Source organism: Pieris brassicae, chromosome 9, assembly GCF_905147105.1.
Source record: "Pieris brassicae chromosome 9, ilPieBrab1.1, whole genome shotgun sequence".
Classification (NCBI taxonomy): Eukaryota; Metazoa; Arthropoda; class Insecta; order Lepidoptera; family Pieridae; genus Pieris; species Pieris brassicae.
Window position 1 is genome coordinate 13,285,288 of NC_059673.1, and position 24,104 is coordinate 13,309,391.

Consider the following 24,104-nt stretch of genomic DNA (forward strand, 5'->3'; position numbering starts at 1 on the left):
TTTAGTCCCCGACATATTAGACTCCGAGACAGTATTACTATTAGCAAGGCGAAGACACAGTCGTCTATTCGACTAATCTTTTTTTTTATTTTATAAATACAGTGAAATAGCCTTGTCAAATATAGATTTGATGAGTTTTAAAACTAAACTTTAGTTTAATTAATCACCATATGAGCTATTCGCTTACGTGAACTTTGTGATATGAATTTCTAAAGTGAATTCTCGTTGTTGAGTCTTATTAATTTTAAACACATTCACTATTTTTCTTAAAGTGTAAAAACGTTACGGTATATTCACCATGTTATTTGGCGCTTATTACATCATCTACAGATACCGGCAAACTTCTTGAGCATTAAACAAGGGAGTGGGGAAAAGTTTGCGCATCGTACAGTGTGGGACGTAAACATCAACCGATTTACCAATCACGCGATCGACACGACACTCTCCCGCTGCCTTCCCCCCAGATACCAAATCACTTCGGCACAGGCAAGGACATTTGTTCAAGATGTTTGCCGGTATCTGTACACATATTAAAATTGTGGTTTGATAGTTGTACTTTCTATAGTGACAAAACCAGCTGTCATCTTTAATAATAATCCTGATGGTCTCTTGTTTCATATTGATTTCGCTGCACCGATTTTATCTTAAAAAATATGTTTGGCCATTTTAAATTTGCACTATATTTATATAATTGTACGATAATGCTAAAGGGTTATTTATATTCAAAGATTCCATAGCAAAAACACTTTATTAAAAGTAGAAAATTATTGTAATAAAAATAAAAAATATCAAATAATATATTGAAGTAGTACATCTCCTTAAAAATAATATATACAGTAATTAATATTTACATTATATAAAATAATAGTATATAGCATGAAAAAGTTAATCTAAATAAATTTGCCAAGTAAAATGGATCTAAAGAAAATCGTTGAAATCCATATAAATTACTTAATTTTTAAATTGAGTAGATTCTGTATATAATTAAGATTTATTCTATATAGGTAAGTGATAACATCTAAAATAAATTATTTCTCCGGAAATAGAAATCAGGAGAGTCTCAATTATAATTTTTGTTGCTATAATATTGGCTTTCCAACTTTTTTTTCTTTCATTTCTATTTTATTTTATTCTCAAATGTGACATTAAAATATTTTACATCGAATATATTTTACTTGCAAAATACACATCACAAATTAAAACGCCTTACTATTTTATTGAGCAATTATATAAAGCAAAATATTTAAAAACTAGTAACTTTGGATTTAGTGTTTATAGTATAAGAACTATTTGTAATACATATTTAGTTTGTATATATATGTATTATTTATTTTCTACACAATATTTAGTAATAGAATATTTTTGTACATTATTAGTTTTAAAGCGACGATTTAGCGTACTAGCTAGTAGCTACTTTTAACGAACAATTTATTTTAAAAAAAAATACGCCTCTTATTAAAAGCAATTTTAAATGCATTCAACTCATATATAATGCAACATAAATGCACAAACATTGAATAACATCATTCAAAGTATATTTTTAATTTCCTAATAGTTGAAAATAAATGCTTCAAGCTTAAAGTAATCTTTGTATAGGAAGAACATTTTACGGCTTCATTTTAATAACCGGGAAATGGTTAAGTGCCCTATGTAATAGACACAGTGCCTCTGAACCTCGTATCCAAGCTGCCATACGAAGGCCTGTACCGTGGAGTACGCTGACTCCAGGGGCTACGACGGTTCTTATAACTCGAACAGGCGATAAGACTGTTCATCGCTGGAGGCCGAGATCGCTCCAGGCTTATGCCATAGCGACGGCTGAAATATGAAAAACTTCCGTAAAGAGTCTTGAAGTCATAATAATTAAAACTTTGTTAATGTAATTTTAGTATCTTCTTTTGTTAACATAGCTTTTACACATTGAAAGAAAAACACCGGGTTTTTTTACCGAGTTGAAGCTATGTATTATTATAAACTTATAATTATTTTACATATTTTTTTTTGTTTTTGGTCACCGTGACGACGCATGAGTTAAGAGTACCAAACCTATAGATATATGCTTTGTAAGTACGAAACCAAAAGTCCGTTGCAGTTCCTTTACTCACGCTGTAATGCACGCGAAACGTCGGAAAAAAATTATGTATAATAATTATAAGTTTATAATAATACATAGCTTAAATCCGGTAAAAAAGTGTTTTTCTTTCAATGTAATTTTATGTAAAACTTTAACCCTTATACTTGATTTTTGTAGAAAAAAACGTCCACGGAAAAATCGTTGAAAATTTAATCAGATTTGAAATTAATAACGGTCATACAAACATTCTTAACTCTAAAACTAAGTATTAGCAAAAACGTAAATTAATAAGAGCTAAAATGAGGAATTTAAAATCTCTATATTACAGATACTCTATCAAATACTCAATTATCGTTAAAATATGACAGAATAAAAAAATACCTTTTAGGTCTTGAAGCGGGTATAAAGTCCTCCCCAGTAAGCACACCCTTGTCCAGAGTCCCATCCATTTGCAAAAGGTCTCCAGCGGATACTGAGAGATCCATCTTCGAGCGGTCACAGGTCCACATGTACACCAGTACCATTAACGTCTGGAAAAAAAATCGATAAAAAAACTGATTTTGAATTTAAAGTAGTTTAAATATATGCTAAGCAGAAAGACCATCCATTTACAACCGTTATCTACTTTGGTGTTCACCTATTTTGACATATAGTGTTTATATTTTTACATTGACAACAGTAACTTTTATTTGTCTAGAGTGTATGTGATTAACTCCGGTGCTTTTTTTTATTCTACACTTCATGAATTTATTACTTATTTCTGCTATAATTATAGATACATAATATATATCTTTTAAGTTAAACAATTCTTGGTGGCTGACACTCCGACTTTTCGTGATGACTGAAGCCTGTGAAGAGGATCACATCTCTATTATGTCAACGATACTCTGCCAAAAGTTATTTAGAAGAACAACTCAATACAACAGTGTACGATTCTTGATGATAATGAAAAATTAAAAATAAGTTTCAAATTCTTTACTTGCGCATACGCACAGAATCTTTATTGTATCTGTGTCGTTATCGTTAAATATATCGCTGTTTTAATGACTTGCTCTGCGTTATCAATCAAGTATGTGGTATCAGACTCGGTGTTTCTCCTGTTTTCGATATATTTATGTATTAATATATAAAGTTCCCTTCTAATTAATTAGCGCCTTAAAAAAAATTCATGCAAGTACGCATACTCACAACAATGATATGTAGTATTACGATGAACGCTGTGCTACTTCTGAATCCAATGGAATCAAAAAGTACTCCAGACACAGTTGGACCAATAAAGGCTCCGAGGGCGAAAGTCGAGGTCCACAAACCAGAAACTAACCCATACGTTTCTATTGAGTTTGGGAAGCCATTTGAACTAAAAAAAAAGTTTCTTACACTCGTCATTGTCTATGGCTTCGTCTACTAAAACTCTTAAGAAAGTCTAAGCTATAGTTTATAAATTATGTATGTATGAGTAGTATTCATTATCAGAGTTAGTATTTATTAATATCAGTAGTCTCTATATAAGGCTGAAATTGAGTTAAAGGTCGTTTGTATAAAAATAAAATTAAATATATTTTTTTTGTTGAAGGTAAAAATCTAAATATTTATAGCTCTTAATATTATAAATAATTGTTACGCTAATTAGTTTTTTAATTACTTGGATTAGGGAATTTATTTAATAAAATAGTAACGTTCTGAGTCATATATTGTGTTTAACAATGTTATCTGTTTCGGCTTTGTATATTGTCTACGAGTTTTCTTTTATAATATAGATGTGTGTAGCTGTAAGATTATAAATAAATAAATTTTATTTAGAAATGTCCGTAAAATTTATTTGAAATAGCCAGGAATCGCAGTACTGTCTTCGAATGTTATGTTTGAATAATGTTAGGACTTACATAGCAGTACTTAAGGCGTCTGAGAAAGACGACACTAGGAGACTTCCCATTCCAAGCCCGTGGAGCACTAGACCCAAAACTGTCACCCACAATATTCTGAAATATACAAATATGTTAACAAATAATCAATATTACAAAGAATGTAAAAAAAATGTACTTCATAACAATTTGTTTATTCTTTGTATGTTTACATTATTCCACGGGAATTAAACTCAGCCATAATGGAGGTCAGTCAGAACATAATCCCCTAGGCTTTGATGAAACACAAATTAACTTACGTTGGCATATCAAAGAACGGCGCTGGGCCAATTAACAAGAAAGCGGCCACCACAAACATGTGCCCAATACTGGTTATATATTTGGGTTTAACCGCGGGATGGTCGCATAACCAACCCCACGCTGGTGCAGATACCGCATAAAAACCCCCATTGATCACGAATATTAAACCCAAAACTACTGGAGAGAAGTTGAACTGAAATTATTATTTATTCTATTAATAAAAAAATAAAAACAAAATGCGTTATCATAATAAATAGGTACTTAAAATTAACTGTTATTTTTAAAATATGCAATTTATTTATCAAACGTTACAGTTTACTAAACAATTTTTAAATCAAAACGCCAATTATAGTGTTAACTGTAGGTATGGGTGTGTATTTGTGTATCTATAACTGAAGCGTGTGTGTTCAAATCGGCTTGATTGAATGACAATAAATATCCTATAATTTTCTAAGGATATCTTAGAGGAGTTGCCTCTATTATGCATGCTTAATATTAAGTATGCTTACTTGTTTAAACAAAAGTCGTTGTATTCGTAATTTATAATAATGATTTTTTTTATAATGAAGTTATTAAGTATAGGAAGAACAAGTTACAATTTTGATAAAGTTTCTGTGTTAAGCATGTATGTATATATAGGGTTAGACACAGCTTCTAAGCGTGAGCTTTGATATATCAAATCGAAATATAATTTTCCTGTAGCTAACTTAATGCAAACTTATTAATGTCCGTAAAACAAATGCCTCTAGATTTTAAATTACTTCCAGTTCCAGTTCTAAAATCAAGGACAAAGAGCGGGCAAAAATGAAAGTTAGAAAAATCTTTATTACATACAATAAAAAGGAAATTTAGGTAAAATAAAGTAAGCTAGCCCCCACACTAAACTTCCCTGTGTCCTGCAGCTCTTCCTTTTGACATGTTAACAGTACTTAACAATAATTTCTAGATAAAAGACTTTATAATTAAACTATTATTGTAGGACAGGTTGAGAAGATGTTGTTTAAGATTTTTAGTGAATATGTATGCAATGTGAATTTTGAAATGTAAGGGAATATTTTGTTTTTAAGAAAGTGGATAAAGTTGAAAGGGCCTCTAATGGAGAAAAAGCGTCGGGCAAAGAAAATGCGTTCTGGGTTGCTTATATGTAGGTTTCGTTCTGTTTGATGTGGGTATCGTCGGTGTTTGTTTCCAATAAAGTCTGCATATTGCTGTTAAGTACAGTTGTCTAACCGTTAAAAGTTTGTTTCATTTTACAAATTTAAAGTTTAATAACGAAAATGATATCTTAAGAATGGCACTCTCAATTTTCAGCATTTCAGCAACAGCCGCTCTACCTCATACCGATATGCAGTAAGGTAATATCGACTGACCTAAAGCCAGTCACTTTCATGATTGTATGTGGATAATAAGGTTTTCTAAGGTGTTTGAATATATTTTTATGTTTGCGAACTCGAAAACAGATGTAGTTTATTTGAGGGCCCCAACATAGCCTTGAATCAATAATTAATCCCAGGAATTTGGTTGTTTTAGTGGGTTCCAGGAAAGGATTGTTGCAGTTGGTATCTTCAAACAGGAATATAATTTAATAGGCGGGATAGGGTTTGGTTTGTTGGACTTACGATTAACGATAAGTTTAAAGCACATATATTTGGATATGGACATATTGAAAGAAAGATGAACTGGTTAAATCTTCTTTCATTTATTTGAAACTAAAAAAAAACAGTTTTTCAAATTAATTACACAACATGTATAGAAAAACACGCTGCGTTGAGAAAAAGAAATGATCAGTGTTAAGAGCTCAACAATTTGGCTCATATCACAATGGTCTTCATTATTAAATTGAACTTAACTATTATTCGTACATGAAACACACGTAAAAACTTACATGAACTTGTCGAAAATGAGGTTCTAACGTCGCTTGAAGGAACCCAATACTCATACTGGTTGATATTATACTTAAGGACGCTATCAGAACTCCAGGTACTCGGAGAAGAGTGAGCATCGACGCTGAAAGAAGAAGAGGTCTTATACTTCTGTAGCAACTTATAAAGGATCATGTGCTTGGAAACTAAATAGTAATTTTATATTTAAAATACAGTGTTACAGTACGTAACGCCTGCGATCTTTGAAAAAGCAAACCTCTGTAATTCAAGCAGAAATACTTTTAAATTCATACTTTTTATTACACTTTTAGGTTTTTTAACACATTATGAAGATGAAGTGTATGTTACCCTACAATCTGCGGCTACAATTAGTACTCTGAATTTCGCTATCAAAGCTCTTCCGATATCTGAGCAACCTTTCGAGAACAGCCACTGGAACCTTCATACCTTTAGGCTGTAGCAATGTTCATTATGCTCCAGGCGTTTAGGTTTAGGGTAAAGCTTTTTGCATACTGCCACAAATGAATTGATGATTTCATGAATACGCTCGAGGAAATGTTTGTAATAAATTACAAAGAACTATATCTCAATTTTTTAAAGCTCCAGCATCTCACACACCGAAAGTGACAGAGGTGTGTGGGCCCCACTTTAAGTACGCTGCTACTTACAGAACTGGATGAATTATACCCAAATTTATTTGGAAATTTGTTGCATTATAATATTATGAATTATAATGCCGTGTATGGTGTTAAATAATATATTTTAATTTATTACAGTAAATACATTTTTGTGACTTACGCCCTGAATGCTTATAATCTTCATCGTCGGAGGACTTTGGTAAGGTGATGTAGCATAACAATGCTGTGCAAAAGAGCGTGGCTCCAAGTACGGCAAAGGGCAGAGAGTAACCCCCAATGCCATAGAGGGCGCCTCCTATCATTGGACCAGCGATTAATCCGAGACCAAAAAATGTTTCCAAGGATGCCTAAAACACAGGACTCAAAATAAGAGTTATACAGGCTCAATTCTTAGGTTTCTGGAGTTATGTAAAATGCTTAATAGTCTGCGAAACCTACGCGCATCAAGGTTAACATCTCATTTGAATTAATTAAATATATAAATATAATTAAGTATAATCTTAAATATTTATATTTTATTTTAAACAAAAGAGCACAACTATTCCAATATCATGGATAACTATTGTCTCATTGACTATGGGTATCTATAACCAAAGTATTTCAACACGGCTTGGCCAAGTTTTCGTATATTCGTGAGGTCGTAAACGATTTTTAAACCCCTAAGAGATAAAGAAAACCTTGCCCAATTTGTTTGTCGTTAAATAATACACATTACTCTTACTTTTCATCCTATTACCACCAATCCCTAATACTAATTGCGATATTACTACTGTAATAATTCTTATATGACAAAACAACGTTTACCAAAAGAGCTAGAAATAATATTACATATATTCACTTACAAACATAGTAGCCACATTATTAGGGAACTCCTTGGCAATGATGGCAAAGGAAGCTGTCAAAAACGCCGCATTACCCAAAGCCTCTACTATGCGTATTGCGAATGCTAGAGTCACGAATGGTACGTGGCCGTCCACCTTGTCTAGGAACCTGAAATATTATGTAAACGTACCATCGAACCATCTTTAACCTCTACAAATTTTTTTATATGAATTGTACAGACGTTTGTCCACAATCCCTGATGTTAAGTGAGATACGGCCTATAAGAGAGTATAAGAGGGTAGGTAACATGAAAGGAGGCAATCAGCTCCACTCCTTTGCTGTTTTTACAAGAACCCACGATCAAAATCATGCAGTGTCACACCTAGGTATGTCAACAACTGCTTCTGCGTCTGGGTGAGCGTTGTTTGAAGGAGATGACGGAATTTCTGATTTCGTAATACATACTATAGTATAGTACATAAGTATGTTTGCTTGAAGTAGAATATATAAGAACAATACAAATTAGTAGCAATAATATTCAACTTCAATGTTATTTCTGTGGTCTTTGCAGTTATCTATATTTGTTTTAGGTAAAGCCAATGTCATCGAGTAAATAAATAAACAAGGAAATGTGGGATATCAGAGAATGAACTTGATGTGGTTATCCAAGAAATAAACTGCGATTTGAAGATCAATTTATTTTTTTATAATAATATTATATTAGATACATTTTACTTAATATTGAGCAAACAAGAATTATAGGACTGATATTTTGTTATTAAAAACTCAAAACGTATACCAAAAATTACATTAGTATAATGTAAATAAATCAATTTAGCCTTGTTGTTTCACCTAATAAAACCTAATTTGTTACTTAAAAAGAATACATATGTACTCTAAATCTATCCTATCGTCCGTATTATTAGAATTGAAAAAGTGATCTCTTATATCGAATTGTTGGATATAAATTGTACTTCAACTGTCACGAAAATATATCTTAATTTTTATAGCATAATTTCCTAATTAACTAGCTGACCTGGATTTCTGAACGCAGGCATAAATACTTGACAACCCAAATATATTTCAACCCTTTTTTTACTATCTAAATCATTCAACGTTTTTAAAATAAATATTGTGGATATATTTTGTCGATTCGAAACCTTTATTTACATACGTTCTTTAATTTGTGGGTAGACTGTAACGACCGCGACAGGATGAACATTAATTGTTTGACAGTTACGAAACCCATGAACATTTTGTATTGGTTTGTTTTTTTGGTCAATTTTCCAATAAAAATTATTGTATTAGATTCACTAATGTGATAAAAGGCCCTAGACAGAGAATACTTCCTCTTCAATATTGCTCATTAATAAAGCTGCAGTAATAATTAGTACTAGACAGTATTTCTCACCCAAATAGTATAGCACATGTTGAGGTAGTCAGTATACCGGCGTTGAAGACTACTTTAGGTCCAAGCCTGTTCAAATGAGCTCCATAAAAGGGACTGATGATGAAAACCACAAGCTCGAACACTCCAAATACAAGTCCATATTCTGTTGCCGTACATCCTTTGTTTTCTGCCTGAAAATTTAATAAAATATGATAACAGAAAGGCTTTGTCTGCCTTGAAGGTATTACCTAGTTTTAATTATGAGCTTTTAAGCAAGCTAGCACTAAGGTTATCAATAACTGTGCAACGATGCTCAAATTAAATACTTAAATTCGTAAATATTGAACTTAAAACTTTATTCTGAATATATATATATATATATATATGTTTTGAGTGACCCAGACGCACATACATACATGAAATGTATATAAAATGACGTCAAGCTAATATGACGTCAAGACCATTCAAATCTTTCGTTACACTATTCAAAACACTAGTAAATAATTCTCCTCGGACGTAGTACGCATACAGCATTATGCACACTCAAATATCAAATCAACAGCATACTATGTGAAATAATATAAAATAATGAATACAAAAATAATAAAAAATACATAACAGGGAAATTAATTGCGGTTTTTTCACGTCACTTAAGCTTGAAAAAGGTTGTTATTGTTAGAATTCTATATTCAAATTTGGAATTGATGATTTCTCGCCATAGGTGTCACATTTTCTCAGTTTAATTAATAATTAAGATCCACCCAAACCTATTTCCGTAAGACCAACACTGTTGTCTACTATTCAGAGAAATGATAAAAGGTGTAAATAAGGAATGGACACAATGATCTTTTTGATCGGACCTCTGTATCACGTTAGTACTTGTAAAAATGCAACCACATTGTTGTGAAATTATAATTTTGCAACATTTTGGTGATTTCACGGTTTGGTCCAAATTCATACTTTTCGAAATAAGTATATATCCTTTAATAATTTCAGTGTGTCCACAATTTGATGGCGTATTAAAAATTGCTCACGCACTTGAGAACAAAGCAACGAATATTTATAATATTTACTGGTAGTTACGTGCGAAACCCAGTCAAGCTAGTCCTTGTTAAAATGATTAACGTTTTTAAATTGCTATGGCTTTATACGCAGTGACAATTCACTCCTAATACAATTAAATGCTATTTCTTCTTCTTTTACTGCCTCTCTATTACCGGAAGTTGGACGTCAATCTCTAAAGAAAATTTAATCATGTTATGTGTACAATGAATGCTTGTTAACACAGTTGTAAAATGCATTTACGTGATCGGAACCGTCTACATTCCTGAAAGATGAAAAGTAAGTTAATTAAAGTTAACGACGAAATTATTGCCATATATATATATATGTTATTTTATGATTTTAAGTAGGTTTTTATTTAAGGATTCGTAACAACATCACAATTAATGATTACTGTATTCGCCACTTAGTTGCATTGGCCATAAAACCTTTACTAAATCTTATGATAAAATTAAAAAATAAAATACACATACATATACATACACATAAGAACCATAGTTGGACTATCCCGTAGCAGTGCCCTAATTTTTAGAATGATTTTCGTCTCTCGTTACTATACAGATACATCGTCTAAATATATTTTTGTCTCAATACCTATAAAAGATTTTAATTATTTTGCGAGAAAATTAATATTTGGTACACTTTGTGTTCACCGTATTTTTTACTAGGTTGTTTAATTTATTTAAATCTGATTATGAATGTTTAATAAATAAATATAAGAATCCCGCTAAATTGAACATTCCGTAAGTTCAAAAAATCCTTGGAGCAGCTTTGAAAAGAAAATATCAATGAATATCCTATAGCATATACGCCAATAGCTCTGTACGTGAAAAAATCGTGTTATTAAAAATTATATCTAAACTCTATTTTAGTATATAAGGCGCCTGGTAATATTATGAGCAGGCGATAACCCCCGGTATTCTGAGGTTATCGCTTCTACGTCGCTAACCATTGACGCATTCACGCACCTTACTTATTAAATTACTGAGATTTTAATAAAAGTAATTAGGTTACAAGAGGCTCTGTTTTTAGTACAACAAATGTGGATTTAAAGACTGACCTATCTCCTCAATCAGTATAATAGCACTTTTAACTGAAGTACTCTGTCGTCTTCAGTGATGAAAGGAATTTGAAACTATAAAAAGTCGAAATAGTTTTACTGAAAGATACTAAATAATACGAGTAATTATTAATATGCTAATGAATATTATTCATTTATATTGAAATATACCTCAAGTACATCGACGTTAAAATTATATTTTTAGCATGCAAGTATTAAAGAAACGAGAGATACATTTAAAATTGTGCCGTCATTCTTAAGGAAATATAAAGGTATATGGAAAAATACAATGATTTTAAAACACAATTATCTTTTTGAATTTCAACACCCTTCACATTAAAGTAACCTTTAAATCAGGATGTACTATGATTTTTCTCTTGTACGTATGTCAAGAGACGAAAACTTAATGCAATGCTACTTTCAATTTCTTGTAAGAAAAGGAGGAAAAGAATGAACGAAGGACGTATCAAAACCTGATTCATATTTCATGAGTGTTACGATGTGATACTTTTATGATACTATGCGTAAAATTAAATACGTACAATCATAAAATATACGTACATACATTCATGTCGTCTATACAGTTTGTAAACTTAAAGCTGGATACTGACAAACGTTACGAGGTGTAATGGAATCTGTTACACAGCGAGCCTTCGTGCAATCAGTACGTCGTGTTTCGGGGAAACCAGCGAGCAACGAGCTGTTCGTTGCTCCCTGGTAACACCCTCCATAATAGACTTTGTAGAAAACGCATAGACACGCAATGTCTCTTCGTAGAAAGAGAGCCGAGTCAATCAGTAATACATCGGAGATTGACAATTTGACAAGCTCTAAGCTGAATTTGGTCAAAAGGAAGAAGCTGGTATTTGGGAGCACCAGACCAGAGATGTGAGCGGTATTCCATTTGAGGTCGTACTTGAGCCTTGTAGAGCTGTTGTACATGAATAAAATACTGGTAAGCCTTTCCACCGAAAAATTAAAAGGGATATTTCTGTAAATAAACGACAGTAATTCATACTTAAATAGTATACAAGTGTTTATTTTGCTAATCACATTTACGCCGAGAATATTATGGAATCCGAATATATTAATATATGTCAAGAAAGAATGTAACCAAAGGCATGTTATATTAACCCAGGACTGTGGGCTGCTTGAAACAGAACATATATATTAGTAAATACATAGTAAGTTATACATGAATTTTTGAATTAATTAACGTATTAATTTGTTCGTCTGCCTGCAACCAAATAATAACTGTAACTTGTTAAATTTACAAATTCTTTTACATTCCTAGTTACAACGTTTATTAGAATATTTCCAGACATTCATTAGTTTTAGATTACGTACATGCAGAATTAAGAATACTCATGATCTTGGAAGTAAAAGAAAATTTAAAAGACTAATCGTCTTAGCCACAACGTTATTTAGAACATTTCCAGACATTCATTTGTTCTGTATCTCACGCAGATTTACGGAAAAAGGACTTGCAAGAAAAATAGTCTAGATTTAAAATTGATAACATTTTAAAAAGTTTTGTGTTTTCGCTTACTAACTTGAACTCAACTTCGAAATTTTTTCTCGGTCCCATAATGAGTAATGTTAAGTAATGTATACAACAACTATTCCGCATTTACCTATTTGTGTTTGTTAATTACATATGTTAATTAATATTTAAATGCATCCGCAATTAGTTATAATGCAACTAATCCTCCCTACAATAATATTGACCCATGAATTCATCAATAAAAATGTCTATATCCGTGAATATATCCGATATTTTTTTCTATATAAACATATATAAAGTATACAACTTATACAAGAAAAAAAGCTTTTTTCTGAGATGAGCTTCCCTTTACAAATAAATACCTTTACAGATTTTTATACGTACCTCCTGAGGAAAGAATGGCGCCTGTAAAGCAACACAGATAGCATTACAAAAATCTGCAATTGAAATAACAATAATTGTGGACCACTGCCGTCTCGTGAATTGAAAACGCATTTCGAAATTTAAAAAATCACTGTCATAACTTAAAAATATCACTTAAACACAAATGATTTAATGAAGACCCGGGCGTGTCAATTTTCTTGAGGCCATCAATTTACTGAGTGGACGAAGAGGGTAAGATCCAATTATTACATTAATTATTTGAACTTTTGACCGCTTTTATCTAATTGAATACTATACATTGCTCTTGTGCAAATAGTGATTCTGATAAGGGATTCACAAATCTATCGATGTATGGCAAATAATGTCATAGAAATAATGGCCGTTTAACGCTTGTTTTGAATTGTAACAAGGCAACTGATAATAATTATATTATAAAATGTTTTAACCTTTTTAATTGCTAAGTAACGTAAACAATTTGTGATTTATATCAAGTGTGAAAGTTCATTGACTGACTAATAGCCATTCTATTACGTGTTACTACGAAATATATTTTATAAGAAAAATAAGTATTGATAATGAAATATATTGGGATTCACATCAAGTACTCATAGGCTTAGTTAAATTCGGCTGCAGACAAGTTTCGGTGAATTTTTGAAGTTATATTATGTAAGCAATAGCAGATCACATACTTGCCTGTTAAAATTGATCAATCATACTATTAAGAAATGTATTCCCAACAAATGGTAGGTAAAATGTACGCAGAGTATTTTCGAGTTTGTGAAGTGGTTTAAGAAGGATGTTCTTTGTTAAAAAACATTTTTTGCTAGTTCTGTAATTACTTTAAAATATTCCTTGCTGTAAACAAAAGTAAGTAAATATGTCTTAGTAACTGCCTCTGCTTAATATATTAATTATTTTAATTTAGAGCTAGCATTATGTCTACAAGTAATTCATACTAGTGAAAATCTTAATATACCACAAGATCTCTTCAGCACGTGGAGTTAGTAAACAGCGTCTCAAAAATGGCAGATTTGAGTGGGGAAACAGCTGAGGGATGACGAAAATCACGCCCGAATAAAACAACATCCACGCTTTCACTTCAAACAATATGAAACGCGCACCTGCCCACCGGCCGACCGAATTGGCGCCTATTGCCCCTCAAACTTGACAGCTGTCGGACGCGAGAAATTAAAAAAAAAATAGAATATAAATTCTTAAAAAAATAAAAAACCAGCTTAGAACGTTTTAAAATTGAATGTGTTTGACGCGTGTTCGATATTTAAAATAAAATGAAAATGGCTGAAAGTTGCGTTAAAATATTGTTTGTTCTGTGTTTGACTGTAATCTGTCACACTGGAGAAGCAGCGGATGAAATTATTACAACATTGCGTAAGTATCGCATTTTATTAATTATATTATTTTTAATAATTAACATATTAGGTATTATTGCATCGATGGAACACGTTTGAAAATGATATTGTATGTTAAATATGGCCTTGAAAAAGCCAGACATCTGCATTCATCACAGCGGTATCTTAAGTGTTGAAACTATCGTTTAGCAATGCTTCGAATTGTGATGAAAAGCGACCTTTGCCTTATTCCGTTAATATCTCATTCTTATACAACGGTTACGACGGTCTATTTTGAAATTTTTGTGACAATATTTTAATTCAATCGCGTGCGCTAATTAAGTCTAGACTTAATTCGGCAAATAATATTTATTATTTAAGTTCACGGTCAAGTGGTAAAGTTGAATCGCACTTTTATTAATGACCTCTATTAATATAACTTTAAATTATATTCTTTATTTAAATAAGAATAAATCAATAAGAACCACAGCTATTAGTTGAATTTTCAGTCGAGTGACTGCACTAACAAAAATTATTTAATGATTCTAGGGCTTTATTCCTGGCGAAAACAATATTGTGTCTGATTGTTTAGAGGGTAAGGAGATTTCTAACAGCTCCAGTGCCCTTGAATGAAATAAGTTTGTTAATGCAAAAATTATTTACCTCAAAAATTAAACATGCGTGATAAATTGTAAAAGGAAGTGTTATTGCGTACATTATCTCGTTCGAATGTTGTGAACATTGCTCAAATCTTGCTAAATCTGAACTTAATAGTTTCACATTTTTCATATGTTTTTGATATATTGTATATATATATATTCGCTCACATTATAATAATAATAATTGAATAACGATTGGAACAAATTCCCAAACATTATATTTGGTAATAAAAATATCATCATAATTACATCGGCTTAAGTAATTTTCTACATTCCAATGTATATTGAGCCCACCACTTCGATCCAATTTCAAATTAATATTTTGCGTGATGTGCATACAGAAACATCGAAGTTTTTTTTTTTACCAGCCTCTGCCATTTTAAAACGTATTTCATAGATTATGCATATAAATATTATGTCATACAGAAAATATTAAATCATCTATATACATATATAAATCAACAGATAGCCCTCAACCGTAAACTGTCATTTATGCCATGGTCACTTTCGAGTGTCGAAATAAGCAATGTAAAATATACTTGTCTAGCACACAATATATAAAATGTATTTACATTTGCTTATTGTGTAGTTACTGTCGCTATAGTCTTCTTAATTTATAGAAAATATACGCCTAATAGTATCATTTATAGGTGCTAATTATTTTAGTCTCTATGTATAAAGTATGTTCATAGGAGAGCCGATGCATAGCTGTCTCAACTTCGAAAGTCTAAAGATATTATCACGGCTTAATTACTATTGTCTCAATCAATAAAAACATGAGGAAGAGCCTTTTCTATATTACTTAAAAATCTTATAGAATTAAGATTAAACAAAATAAGTATGAAAGGCTCAAAAGCGAGCATTCTGGTATTGTGGGTGTCTAGTGTCTTATTTGTACTCCAAAGGCATGTCTTGTTTTATCACTAGCTTATTTAAAAACTGTATGCTATTTACTACACTGTAATCCGAACTATCTTTATGGTCACCTTAAGCTCACTTGTCTTTGACCTCGTCTGAATGATCTAAATTTGTACATTACTGTAGTATCTAATCAATTGATAATGGCAACTTCCTGCAGAATTTTTGTCGTAATCAAAAATAAACGTCAACTTGTTAGCAACTCAATTTTCTGGAATTGGAATTATTTAAATGGCATTCATTAAATATTGTTAAATCTATGTATGCCTGAGATGTTTTGATGGGAGTACTTATAGGCAGCTTTAAAATAAATTGTGGATAAAGTATATGATCACACGCAAATGTCAGCGTTTACCGGAATTAATTTTAACAAGTTGACATCTTCAAAAATAATGTCAATTACAAAATTAGCAATGACTGTCAACTTGCAACCAATGAGGAAGTTATTAGATAAAAACTAATGATACAACAATAGGTTTTTTTCTTCTATTCTGTGCCATTGAATTAGGCCTGCCTTGAATATATTAAAATCTAGTTTTGGTAAGAGATGATTGCCTCTAACCTTGCATCTCCTTTTGTATTGAACCATAAATTTTTATCGCAGACGTGCAGCGAATTTCGCGCATGCGTACATTACGTACATCAATTCTTATTTGATATGCTTGGCTGACTATACAATATATAAAAAACTGATTATTTAGCTTCAATGATTTGATTTGAAATTTAATTTGGTTTCAGCAAAAACATAGAAAAAAATTAGAACAACAGTTGGTTTTTAGTTGCTGTGAGCCAATGGTGAAGATGTATGATAGTGAATCTTTCTTTTAATCATAATACAGTTAAATGTACTAACCCACCTTCCTAGCTTCAGAATCATATGCTGCCAGCAAAGGCTACACGAACATAGCTTTATAATTTATTTAAGTGTGCTTTACTTTTCTGTGTCTATTGTTATTCTTATTTTAAATAAGCAAAAATGGATCAGAATCGTAACGGAGTGGCAACCACAAAGTGGGATACGAAAGAAAAGCAAGCAGATAGGAAGATGGGAGGACGATATAAAAAAGGTAGCTTCTCCAATGTGGAACCAACTGCAACCTGCTGCAACTGCCAATAATGGATAAAAATAATTGAGAATATTATATTACTTTATATTAGCAAGTAAGCTAAACAGTTTCTATAGCATTTTATTTTATTATAATAATAATTTTATAAAAATAAAAAATCGTATAAATCTGACTAACAAAATAAAGGAATCCCCTATATAGTTCGTTCAGGCTGACTCGTGTCGGCATTACCAAATGAGCCTGTAATTTGACCAGCAGAACTGTCCCGCAATCCGCCGAGGCCTTGACACCGCGTTGCGTCAGTTTGCGAAACGCATTGGTAGTAGCCTTATGTTCGATATATCTGACATTCGAGGCGTGCGTTGTCTAATCTCTGAGAAACAAATGAATAAACCTGTCAGCAAGAGCAGGCCTACCCCAGAGCTGGATTCATTTTATCTTACCTATTTCACGGCTTATTTTTTTTCTAGAAACTTAAAAGATATTTATATAATACATTAGATAGAGATATATTGTTATAATATCCTTATATATATCCTAACTTGATATTCATACGAAGTCTGTTTTTTTAAATACTATGCTAAGTATATATACTATAAGCCTTAATTTGTTTAAGAATGTGTTGTGGCATGCATAATTATGGTCACTTTTAGTTGAGAAAGACAAGCGATACATTCTGTTTTATTGAGACTTCTGGAACTCTATTTTTCAAAAGCAACAAAAAACAGAATTCTACTGAATAGTGCAGTAAACAGCACAAATTGTTATTTATTTTTTAGTACACAATTAATAAAAGTATAGGTATCTTAATTCGGCTCATAATAAAAATTATATGTAAAACATCTTTATTCTAAATCCTACAATTGTTATTATTTTATCATGAATAAAAATTGAAAACATCATTCAGACAAGTTTCGACTTAAATTGTTTACTACTGATGAATACTAACTATAGCGCTGACATTTTATCATTTTTAATATATGGAATATTTTATTCAAGAAGTGACGTGTACACAACTGACGGTAATTTATAACTTATAATAAATAAAGCTTAGCTAAGTAATTCAAATTATTTAAAGTATTCACAATGATATGCTTATACAGTAAATTCACGTTTTTAAGATTAATTATTATTTATAATCTGAATCAAACGAGGAAAATATAGTTTAAACTTTAACTATACACTGACATTATGTTGTATGTTGTCTGTAAGTCTCTCCTTTTCTCTTTTGTCCAAGGAGGTTAATTAGATCATGTAAATTATACAGATTATATATTAAGACATAAACAATTGTATAGTACTAAATGTTTAGTATAAGAAATATATTAATCTGCTTTTAGCACATGCCTATTTGAAACAAAATCATTATTAATTGAAGGGAAATCGAAAAATGTACTCCTGAACATCGTAAATTAAAGTCCTAATATTATTTAAGAAAATACTAATAGAAATTCAAATTGAAGGCATTTTTAACAATGGTCTTTGGTACTATGATATAACTTTTCGCGATATTATCTTTACGAGAATGCTAACATACTTCACATAATTATTATATGTTATTATTTATTGCATATACAAGATTATGTGTGATAAAAGATTTTACACAATTTCAAAACTTAGTAATTAGGTTATGTTCATGTACAACGAAGTGCCCCGAATATGTCTGTGAAAATATAACCACTAATAGAAAATAGTAAAGGTTTTCTTTTAATTAATATTTTAATACTATATTATTGAATGATAACAGAAAAAATACATCAAGACACATTTACTCCACTTGTAGATATCTATATACCTTATTGCGTATAAATAATTAGGGAAACAGATAACGATATCTGAGTACAAAATCTATAAAGGGTGCTACCGGATTATAATTAAAAAACCCACATGATACTAATTTATAATGGTAGTTAGTATTTTGTAAACTTAAAATTTTTGCCAATTCGCAAAAGTAGGTTAATAGGTTGTAATTTTATGGATTACATAATGTAACTGACCTTGTGCAAGAGCTGTGAAACGCCGTTCAAGTTCAAGTTATAGCTTAAATATATTTCGTTTATTTAGTATATAATTGAGCAAAATCGATACATTAACTACTTTTTATTATCTACCTAAAAATAAACGAGGCCGTGACTTTATAGTAAGTTTTCCTGTTTTATATACGCATGAAAAGTTACAACATTTAAGTAGTATGAATAGTATAGTATAGTCTAAAACTTCAATCTCGGAGTATTATAGCTTGTTGATAACTCAGATATAGCCACGCTTGGATATTTAGTTATTTCAATTCAATTCAAAGTCATTTATTCATAATGGTAACACAATGTACACTTATGAACGTTAAAAACAGAAATGTATTTTAACATTTACTGTTATTTCTCAAATCAAGGGCGTTGAAGAGAAGAACTGGCAATAAACTCTTCGCCACTCCTTTTAATAGCCAAGTTCTTGATTTTCACAACGTTTGTAACAAGCTGCAACCACCATGTTCCATAATATGACATCTTAACTAATTAATTTAATAAAATAAATTAAAGACAAACATTTGTCATCTATCAGCAGGAGGCATGGTGAAATAGGAGCACGCACTTACATTCTGGTTTGGTTATCAGGTAGTTTGTAGTTGTTATTTTAGAAGAAAAAAAAATTGATTAGATAATATACCATAAAATACCCAATAAATGTACCCCCTAAAACTTGAACTTGGAATCTTGATTTGAGGGGGGGGGGGAATACCTGAAATAAATACCTATAAATGAGATTTTTTTGTGGTTTTTGATATACACGAAATTCCCGCTTTCCACTGTAGGTCATCAAACAGCAGGTCACCTTGCCACACTGACCGCTTGTCACGTGATCAGTTACATAACATGACGTGCTTTTGTATTATATACAAAATACTTATCGGAATACTAATATGATTGTTACATTCAAATAATTAATAATGTTTACGCACTCCAATACGTTCATGTTTTGTAAAAATAATCCCAGAGTAACTCTTAAAATTTAGATACTTATTTCATAATTGCGGGGATTAATTTGCATGAAGGTTTACTAGTTAAAGTAGGAATGAAGCGTTATCATGCAGATAAAACTCATAAAATGTTGTTTACATTATCATTCAAAAGATAGTGGAGAGCCCTTGTTTTCCAACACATACATTACGTAAATTCGCAGATTTTTATAAGATATTTGTTATACAAAGTAGTGGATCGATCTTTGAGGGTTTTAACCCCAAACATGATTATTTCGTTAAAATTCTCAGCTCATTAACCAGCAGAGTATTACTAACCTATTTTCTCCTTTTCAGCGGAATATCTATTACCATGCAGCCGAAGCGATCCAGAATTAGACAACTGCATCAAAAGGTCTTTTAACCACCTACGTCCATATCTCGCAAGAGGCTTAACAGACCTTGATGTACCACCGGTAGAACCGCTCCTTATAGACAGGCTGGTGATGGAGAATTCTGCTGGACCAGTTCGAGTAACAGCTACCTTCAGTAACATCACTGTGATCGGGCCGAGTAATTACACAGTTACCAAAATTAGGTGAGTATTTGTTATTAAAGGCATAGAAGGCTGACCTTCTTGCTGTTAAGAAAAATAGATACACATATCCGGATAGATAGATACACGCCAGATATCTGGCGTAACTGGATTTTTATTTCAAAATTATAGTAGTAACTAGTACTGGAGGCTGATGACCTACTTGCCTATTAGATTTAAAAATGATCATGAAATAGATTCAGAAATCTGAGGCCCAGGCCTAAAGAGGTTGTACCGCCACTGATGGGATGGGAAAAAGGAATTTATGAAGAGCGACACTTGCACTAGATTTCGTCAAGTTCCTCTTTGTCTAGTGTAGAGTGTCAATTTTCGTTGTGCGTAAAGCCCTAGCGAATTAGGACAGGCACACAGATTGCTACCTCCACACTGCTCTATCCACCGCTTGTCTCAGAGATATTACATTAATGATTGAATGGAAGGTTTAATGATTTAGAGACCACACAATGTGTTGACCAATGTCAAAAAATATGTGTTGCAATACAATGTATCCACGTATAATAACCACAATTAGTTGTTTACAAATGTATGTCAAGACAAAACTAAATTGGGGATCATTATTTTTATTAAAACGTCAATGTTGAGCACGTTAATAGTTTATAAGTTTCTTGGGAACGGAAGTACCTACTCGTTTGTTTAATTGGTAATTATTATTGCAACAATTTTTATAAGTGATGTCAAATGGAAGAATCTGCCCACGACGGGCTTCCTGGTGTAGGGAACTAGTGCAATTTTCAGTACATCCTTTGTCTTGAGCGTAATAAAGATTTTTCTTCCTTTTTCTTTTCTATAATTAACATCATAGAACAATGTCACTACGAAACTAATTAAATTTAAAAATTATTTTCGTATACCTATATAGTATGTATATATAGTATTTGGTGAAATGTTCTGCATTTTAATTTATCGTTACGATAATGCATATATAGTTAGAATATTGTAGAGATTTCAATTTCATCCCGCGGAGTATTCATAAAGTGATTAATACATATACGTACGCGTACTACGTACCGTTTATTAAAGGATTTGACCCGCCTGTAAACCAAAACTTTTTGTGCTCTGAAACTTAAGCCAAGAATAGCCAAATATATATATGTTCAAATAAACTCTGTAGAAGTCAAGACAGACCGAACGCGTGAATATTTTTTTTTGTTATTTATATCATGGTTAAAATTAACAAATTTCCTTAATTTACTCAATTGCTTTCAGATCTGACTTAAAGAAGTTACGCATAGACCTGGGCCTCGTTCTGCCTCGCATCGAAGTGACTGGCCGCTACGAAGTTACCGGCCAAGTTCTACTGTTTCCTGTTCGCTCCCAGGGTGACTTTTGGGCGTCATTTAGTAAGTCTTACATATTTTATTTTCATTAAGAAGCAACACAGAGAAATTATGCAAAAAATCGTTGCTATTCTTATTGAAACAGTTCGTATTGGACTTTGACTCTATCTTAAAACGAGATACTACAAGAAGCTCGTAAGCTTCATCGGTATGATTGATGTTAAAAGAACCAGCGTTTTGAATGACGCCGTTTATTATCTATATTTTTAAAGATTAAACAAGTGCTGTACAATAAAGTTATATATATTATTCACTGGGTGCTATATTCAATATCAGTTATACTTGTGTGTTTTAAAATTTTGAAATACACATTTAAAATGATCTTGTTAAATTACTAAATATCGAATGTAATTTTATTTCATTAACTGGTATTGCATTCCTTTTCAGAATGCGGATATTCATATTCGAAAGGAGGAGGCCTTGTGTTTTATATTAAAAATTACGATAAAAATCTGTAAATCATACTTATTTTGACCACATATTTATTTTATAAAAGATTATTAAGAGTTCATACCAACAGATTTCTCTACATCACCTTCTCACTCTGGCTAAATAGATGATGTATTATGATATCTAGATCTAAAACGGTTAACATATACATATGTCTAATACTAATTTCCTATACGTTACAGCTGACGTTGCTGCTATAGTGAAGATCTTTGGTAAGGAGTTTCTTCGCCAAGACACAAAGTACATGACGGCTGATCGAATGCTGGTAGACTTCAAACTCCGGGGATCTAGATTCAAAGTCCGGGATACCGTCAACTACGGCAGTGTTATTGGTACATATTTTTAATATTTTAAAACTTGTCCTTCGTCTTTATCACTAACAATAAGTTACTACCCATTGCAATTGATTAGTACCAATATATTTATATATGCACCGTTCCGTGTGGTAATTTTGAAATAAGCTGAAGAAAGAATATAGAAAAAATTATTTTTGCCGTTCTACTAAGATAGTTATTCTACACTACTACAAAAGATGTATCTGAAACCAGTAGAGTTTCTAGGCTTTGGTTGTTAGACCTCATTTTTAAATATGCTTATAAATGCAATTTTAAACCAACTTAAACAGTATTTTACAAACATCCTTATAAATTGTTAATTGACTGATTAATTTTAAGAATTTGAATTATCGTAACTTAATTTTTCGTGAATTTTAGCACTTCGCTACAGTAAACATACATACAAAAGGTCAAACAATGTGTTAAAAATTCGTCTCCATTTCCAGGAGAAGCAATGAACCAGTTCTTGAACAACAATGCAGCTGAAATCATCGATGAAATGCGTCCAGCTGCTTCGGCGGCAATCGGCAAGCACTTCAAGGTGTTCCTTAATGCAGCTTTTGAGAAAATTCCAGTCGACCTCTGGTTGACACCCTAATGCTGTGGTGAGATTGTTATTAGTTATAACTTGTTTATAGAGAATGTGCGTGTATTTTTTCGCTATAGAGAAATGTGTAGTTCAAAATATTTTAATTGACTTGTCACAGACTAAGAAGCTAACAAGAAATGTAAGACATGCATTCAATATTTTAATGTATGGAAGTCCAAAAAGTTTGAACCGAATTGGATTGAATAAGTTTGAACTGAATTGTGCCAATTAATTTCTTTAAATCATTAAATACCTATAACATTACAAAATTTAAAAAAAAAATAATCAAAATAGTCAGATGTGATATCTTTACGGATTGTATTTTATGACGAATTCAAGGATTTTTTAATTTAAGAATTATGAATAAATACAAAATAATTATAGTACACAAAAGAAACATATTTACTAAGTAAAAATATTAAAAGGAACTGATTGTAAACAAACACAGTTAACAGAGCAGTATTGACTTAATAAATCTGTTCTATATTTGAATTGATATTTGACCTGCGATGTCAATGCCGTGTAATAAACAATAGTATGTAAACATGTACAACGAAAATTCCCCACTGTATTTTGGACTTAGTAAGTCGTATTATTTATTTAATTATTAAGTCGTGATTGTACGTTTTAGATAGAAAAGTGACGAATGTGATTATAATAAAAGTATTGTATTAACCATATTTAATTTAAACTTTTATTCAATATTATTTGCCGAAATCGTTCGTATTGGGATGAAATAAAGAGGCTGCAATATTTGTTACATACATACATACAAATAGATTTCATTAGATGTTATTAATTATAATTAAACATTACTTATTTGACATAATAACTTATTTTCACAAACTAAAA

At 31.4% G+C, this 24,104-nt stretch overlaps 2 protein-coding genes across 2 annotated transcripts; one reads left to right on the forward strand and one right to left on the reverse strand.

The window, feature by feature from the left end:
* Window positions 1–967: 967 nt before the first annotated feature.
* Window positions 968–13,205, reverse strand: LOC123714605 (MFS-type transporter SLC18B1-like). The gene is made up of 10 exons (XM_045668947.1): window positions 12,980–13,205; window positions 8,991–9,160; window positions 7,600–7,747; window positions 6,918–7,104; window positions 6,122–6,243; window positions 4,236–4,429; window positions 3,958–4,053; window positions 3,263–3,431; window positions 2,456–2,604; window positions 968–1,818 (listed from the first exon to the last, which is right to left on the reverse strand). The coding sequence occupies exons 1-10, from the start codon at window positions 13,088–13,090 to the stop codon at window positions 1,647–1,649; spliced, it is 1,518 nt and encodes a 505-aa protein (XP_045524903.1). The 5' UTR covers window positions 13,091–13,205; the 3' UTR covers window positions 968–1,646.
* An 891-nt stretch (window positions 13,206–14,096) lies between these two features.
* On the forward strand, window positions 14,097–23,937 carry LOC123714472. The gene is made up of 5 exons (XM_045668727.1): window positions 14,097–14,368; window positions 20,283–20,523; window positions 21,748–21,881; window positions 22,511–22,660; window positions 23,110–23,937. The coding sequence occupies exons 1-5, from the start codon at window positions 14,269–14,271 to the stop codon at window positions 23,259–23,261; spliced, it is 777 nt and encodes a 258-aa protein (XP_045524683.1). The 5' UTR covers window positions 14,097–14,268; the 3' UTR covers window positions 23,262–23,937.
* Window positions 23,938–24,104: the final 167 nt, after the last annotated feature.

Excerpts from the sequence above, each read along its gene's own strand:
- LOC123714605 (XM_045668947.1), bottom strand. The coding sequence starts at position 13,090 with ATGCGTTTTCAATTCACGAGACGGCAGTGGTCCACAATTATTGTTATT. Across the intron at positions 4,430-6,121 it reads CTCATTTTCGACAAGTTCAT|TTCAACTTCTCTCCAGTAGT; the intron begins GTAAGTTTTTAC and ends TAATAATTTCAG. Across the intron at positions 1,819-2,455 it reads CCCGCTTCAAGACCTAAAAG|CCGTCGCTATGGCATAAGCC; the intron begins GTATTTTTTTAT and ends TTCATATTTCAG.
- LOC123714472 (XM_045668727.1), top strand. The coding sequence starts at position 14,269 with ATGAAAATGGCTGAAAGTTGCGTTAAAATATTGTTTGTTCTGTGTTTG. Across the intron at positions 14,369-20,282 it reads TGAAATTATTACAACATTGC|CGGAATATCTATTACCATGC; the intron begins GTAAGTATCGCA and ends TCTCCTTTTCAG. Across the intron at positions 22,661-23,109 it reads CAACTACGGCAGTGTTATTG|GAGAAGCAATGAACCAGTTC; the intron begins GTACATATTTTT and ends CTCCATTTCCAG.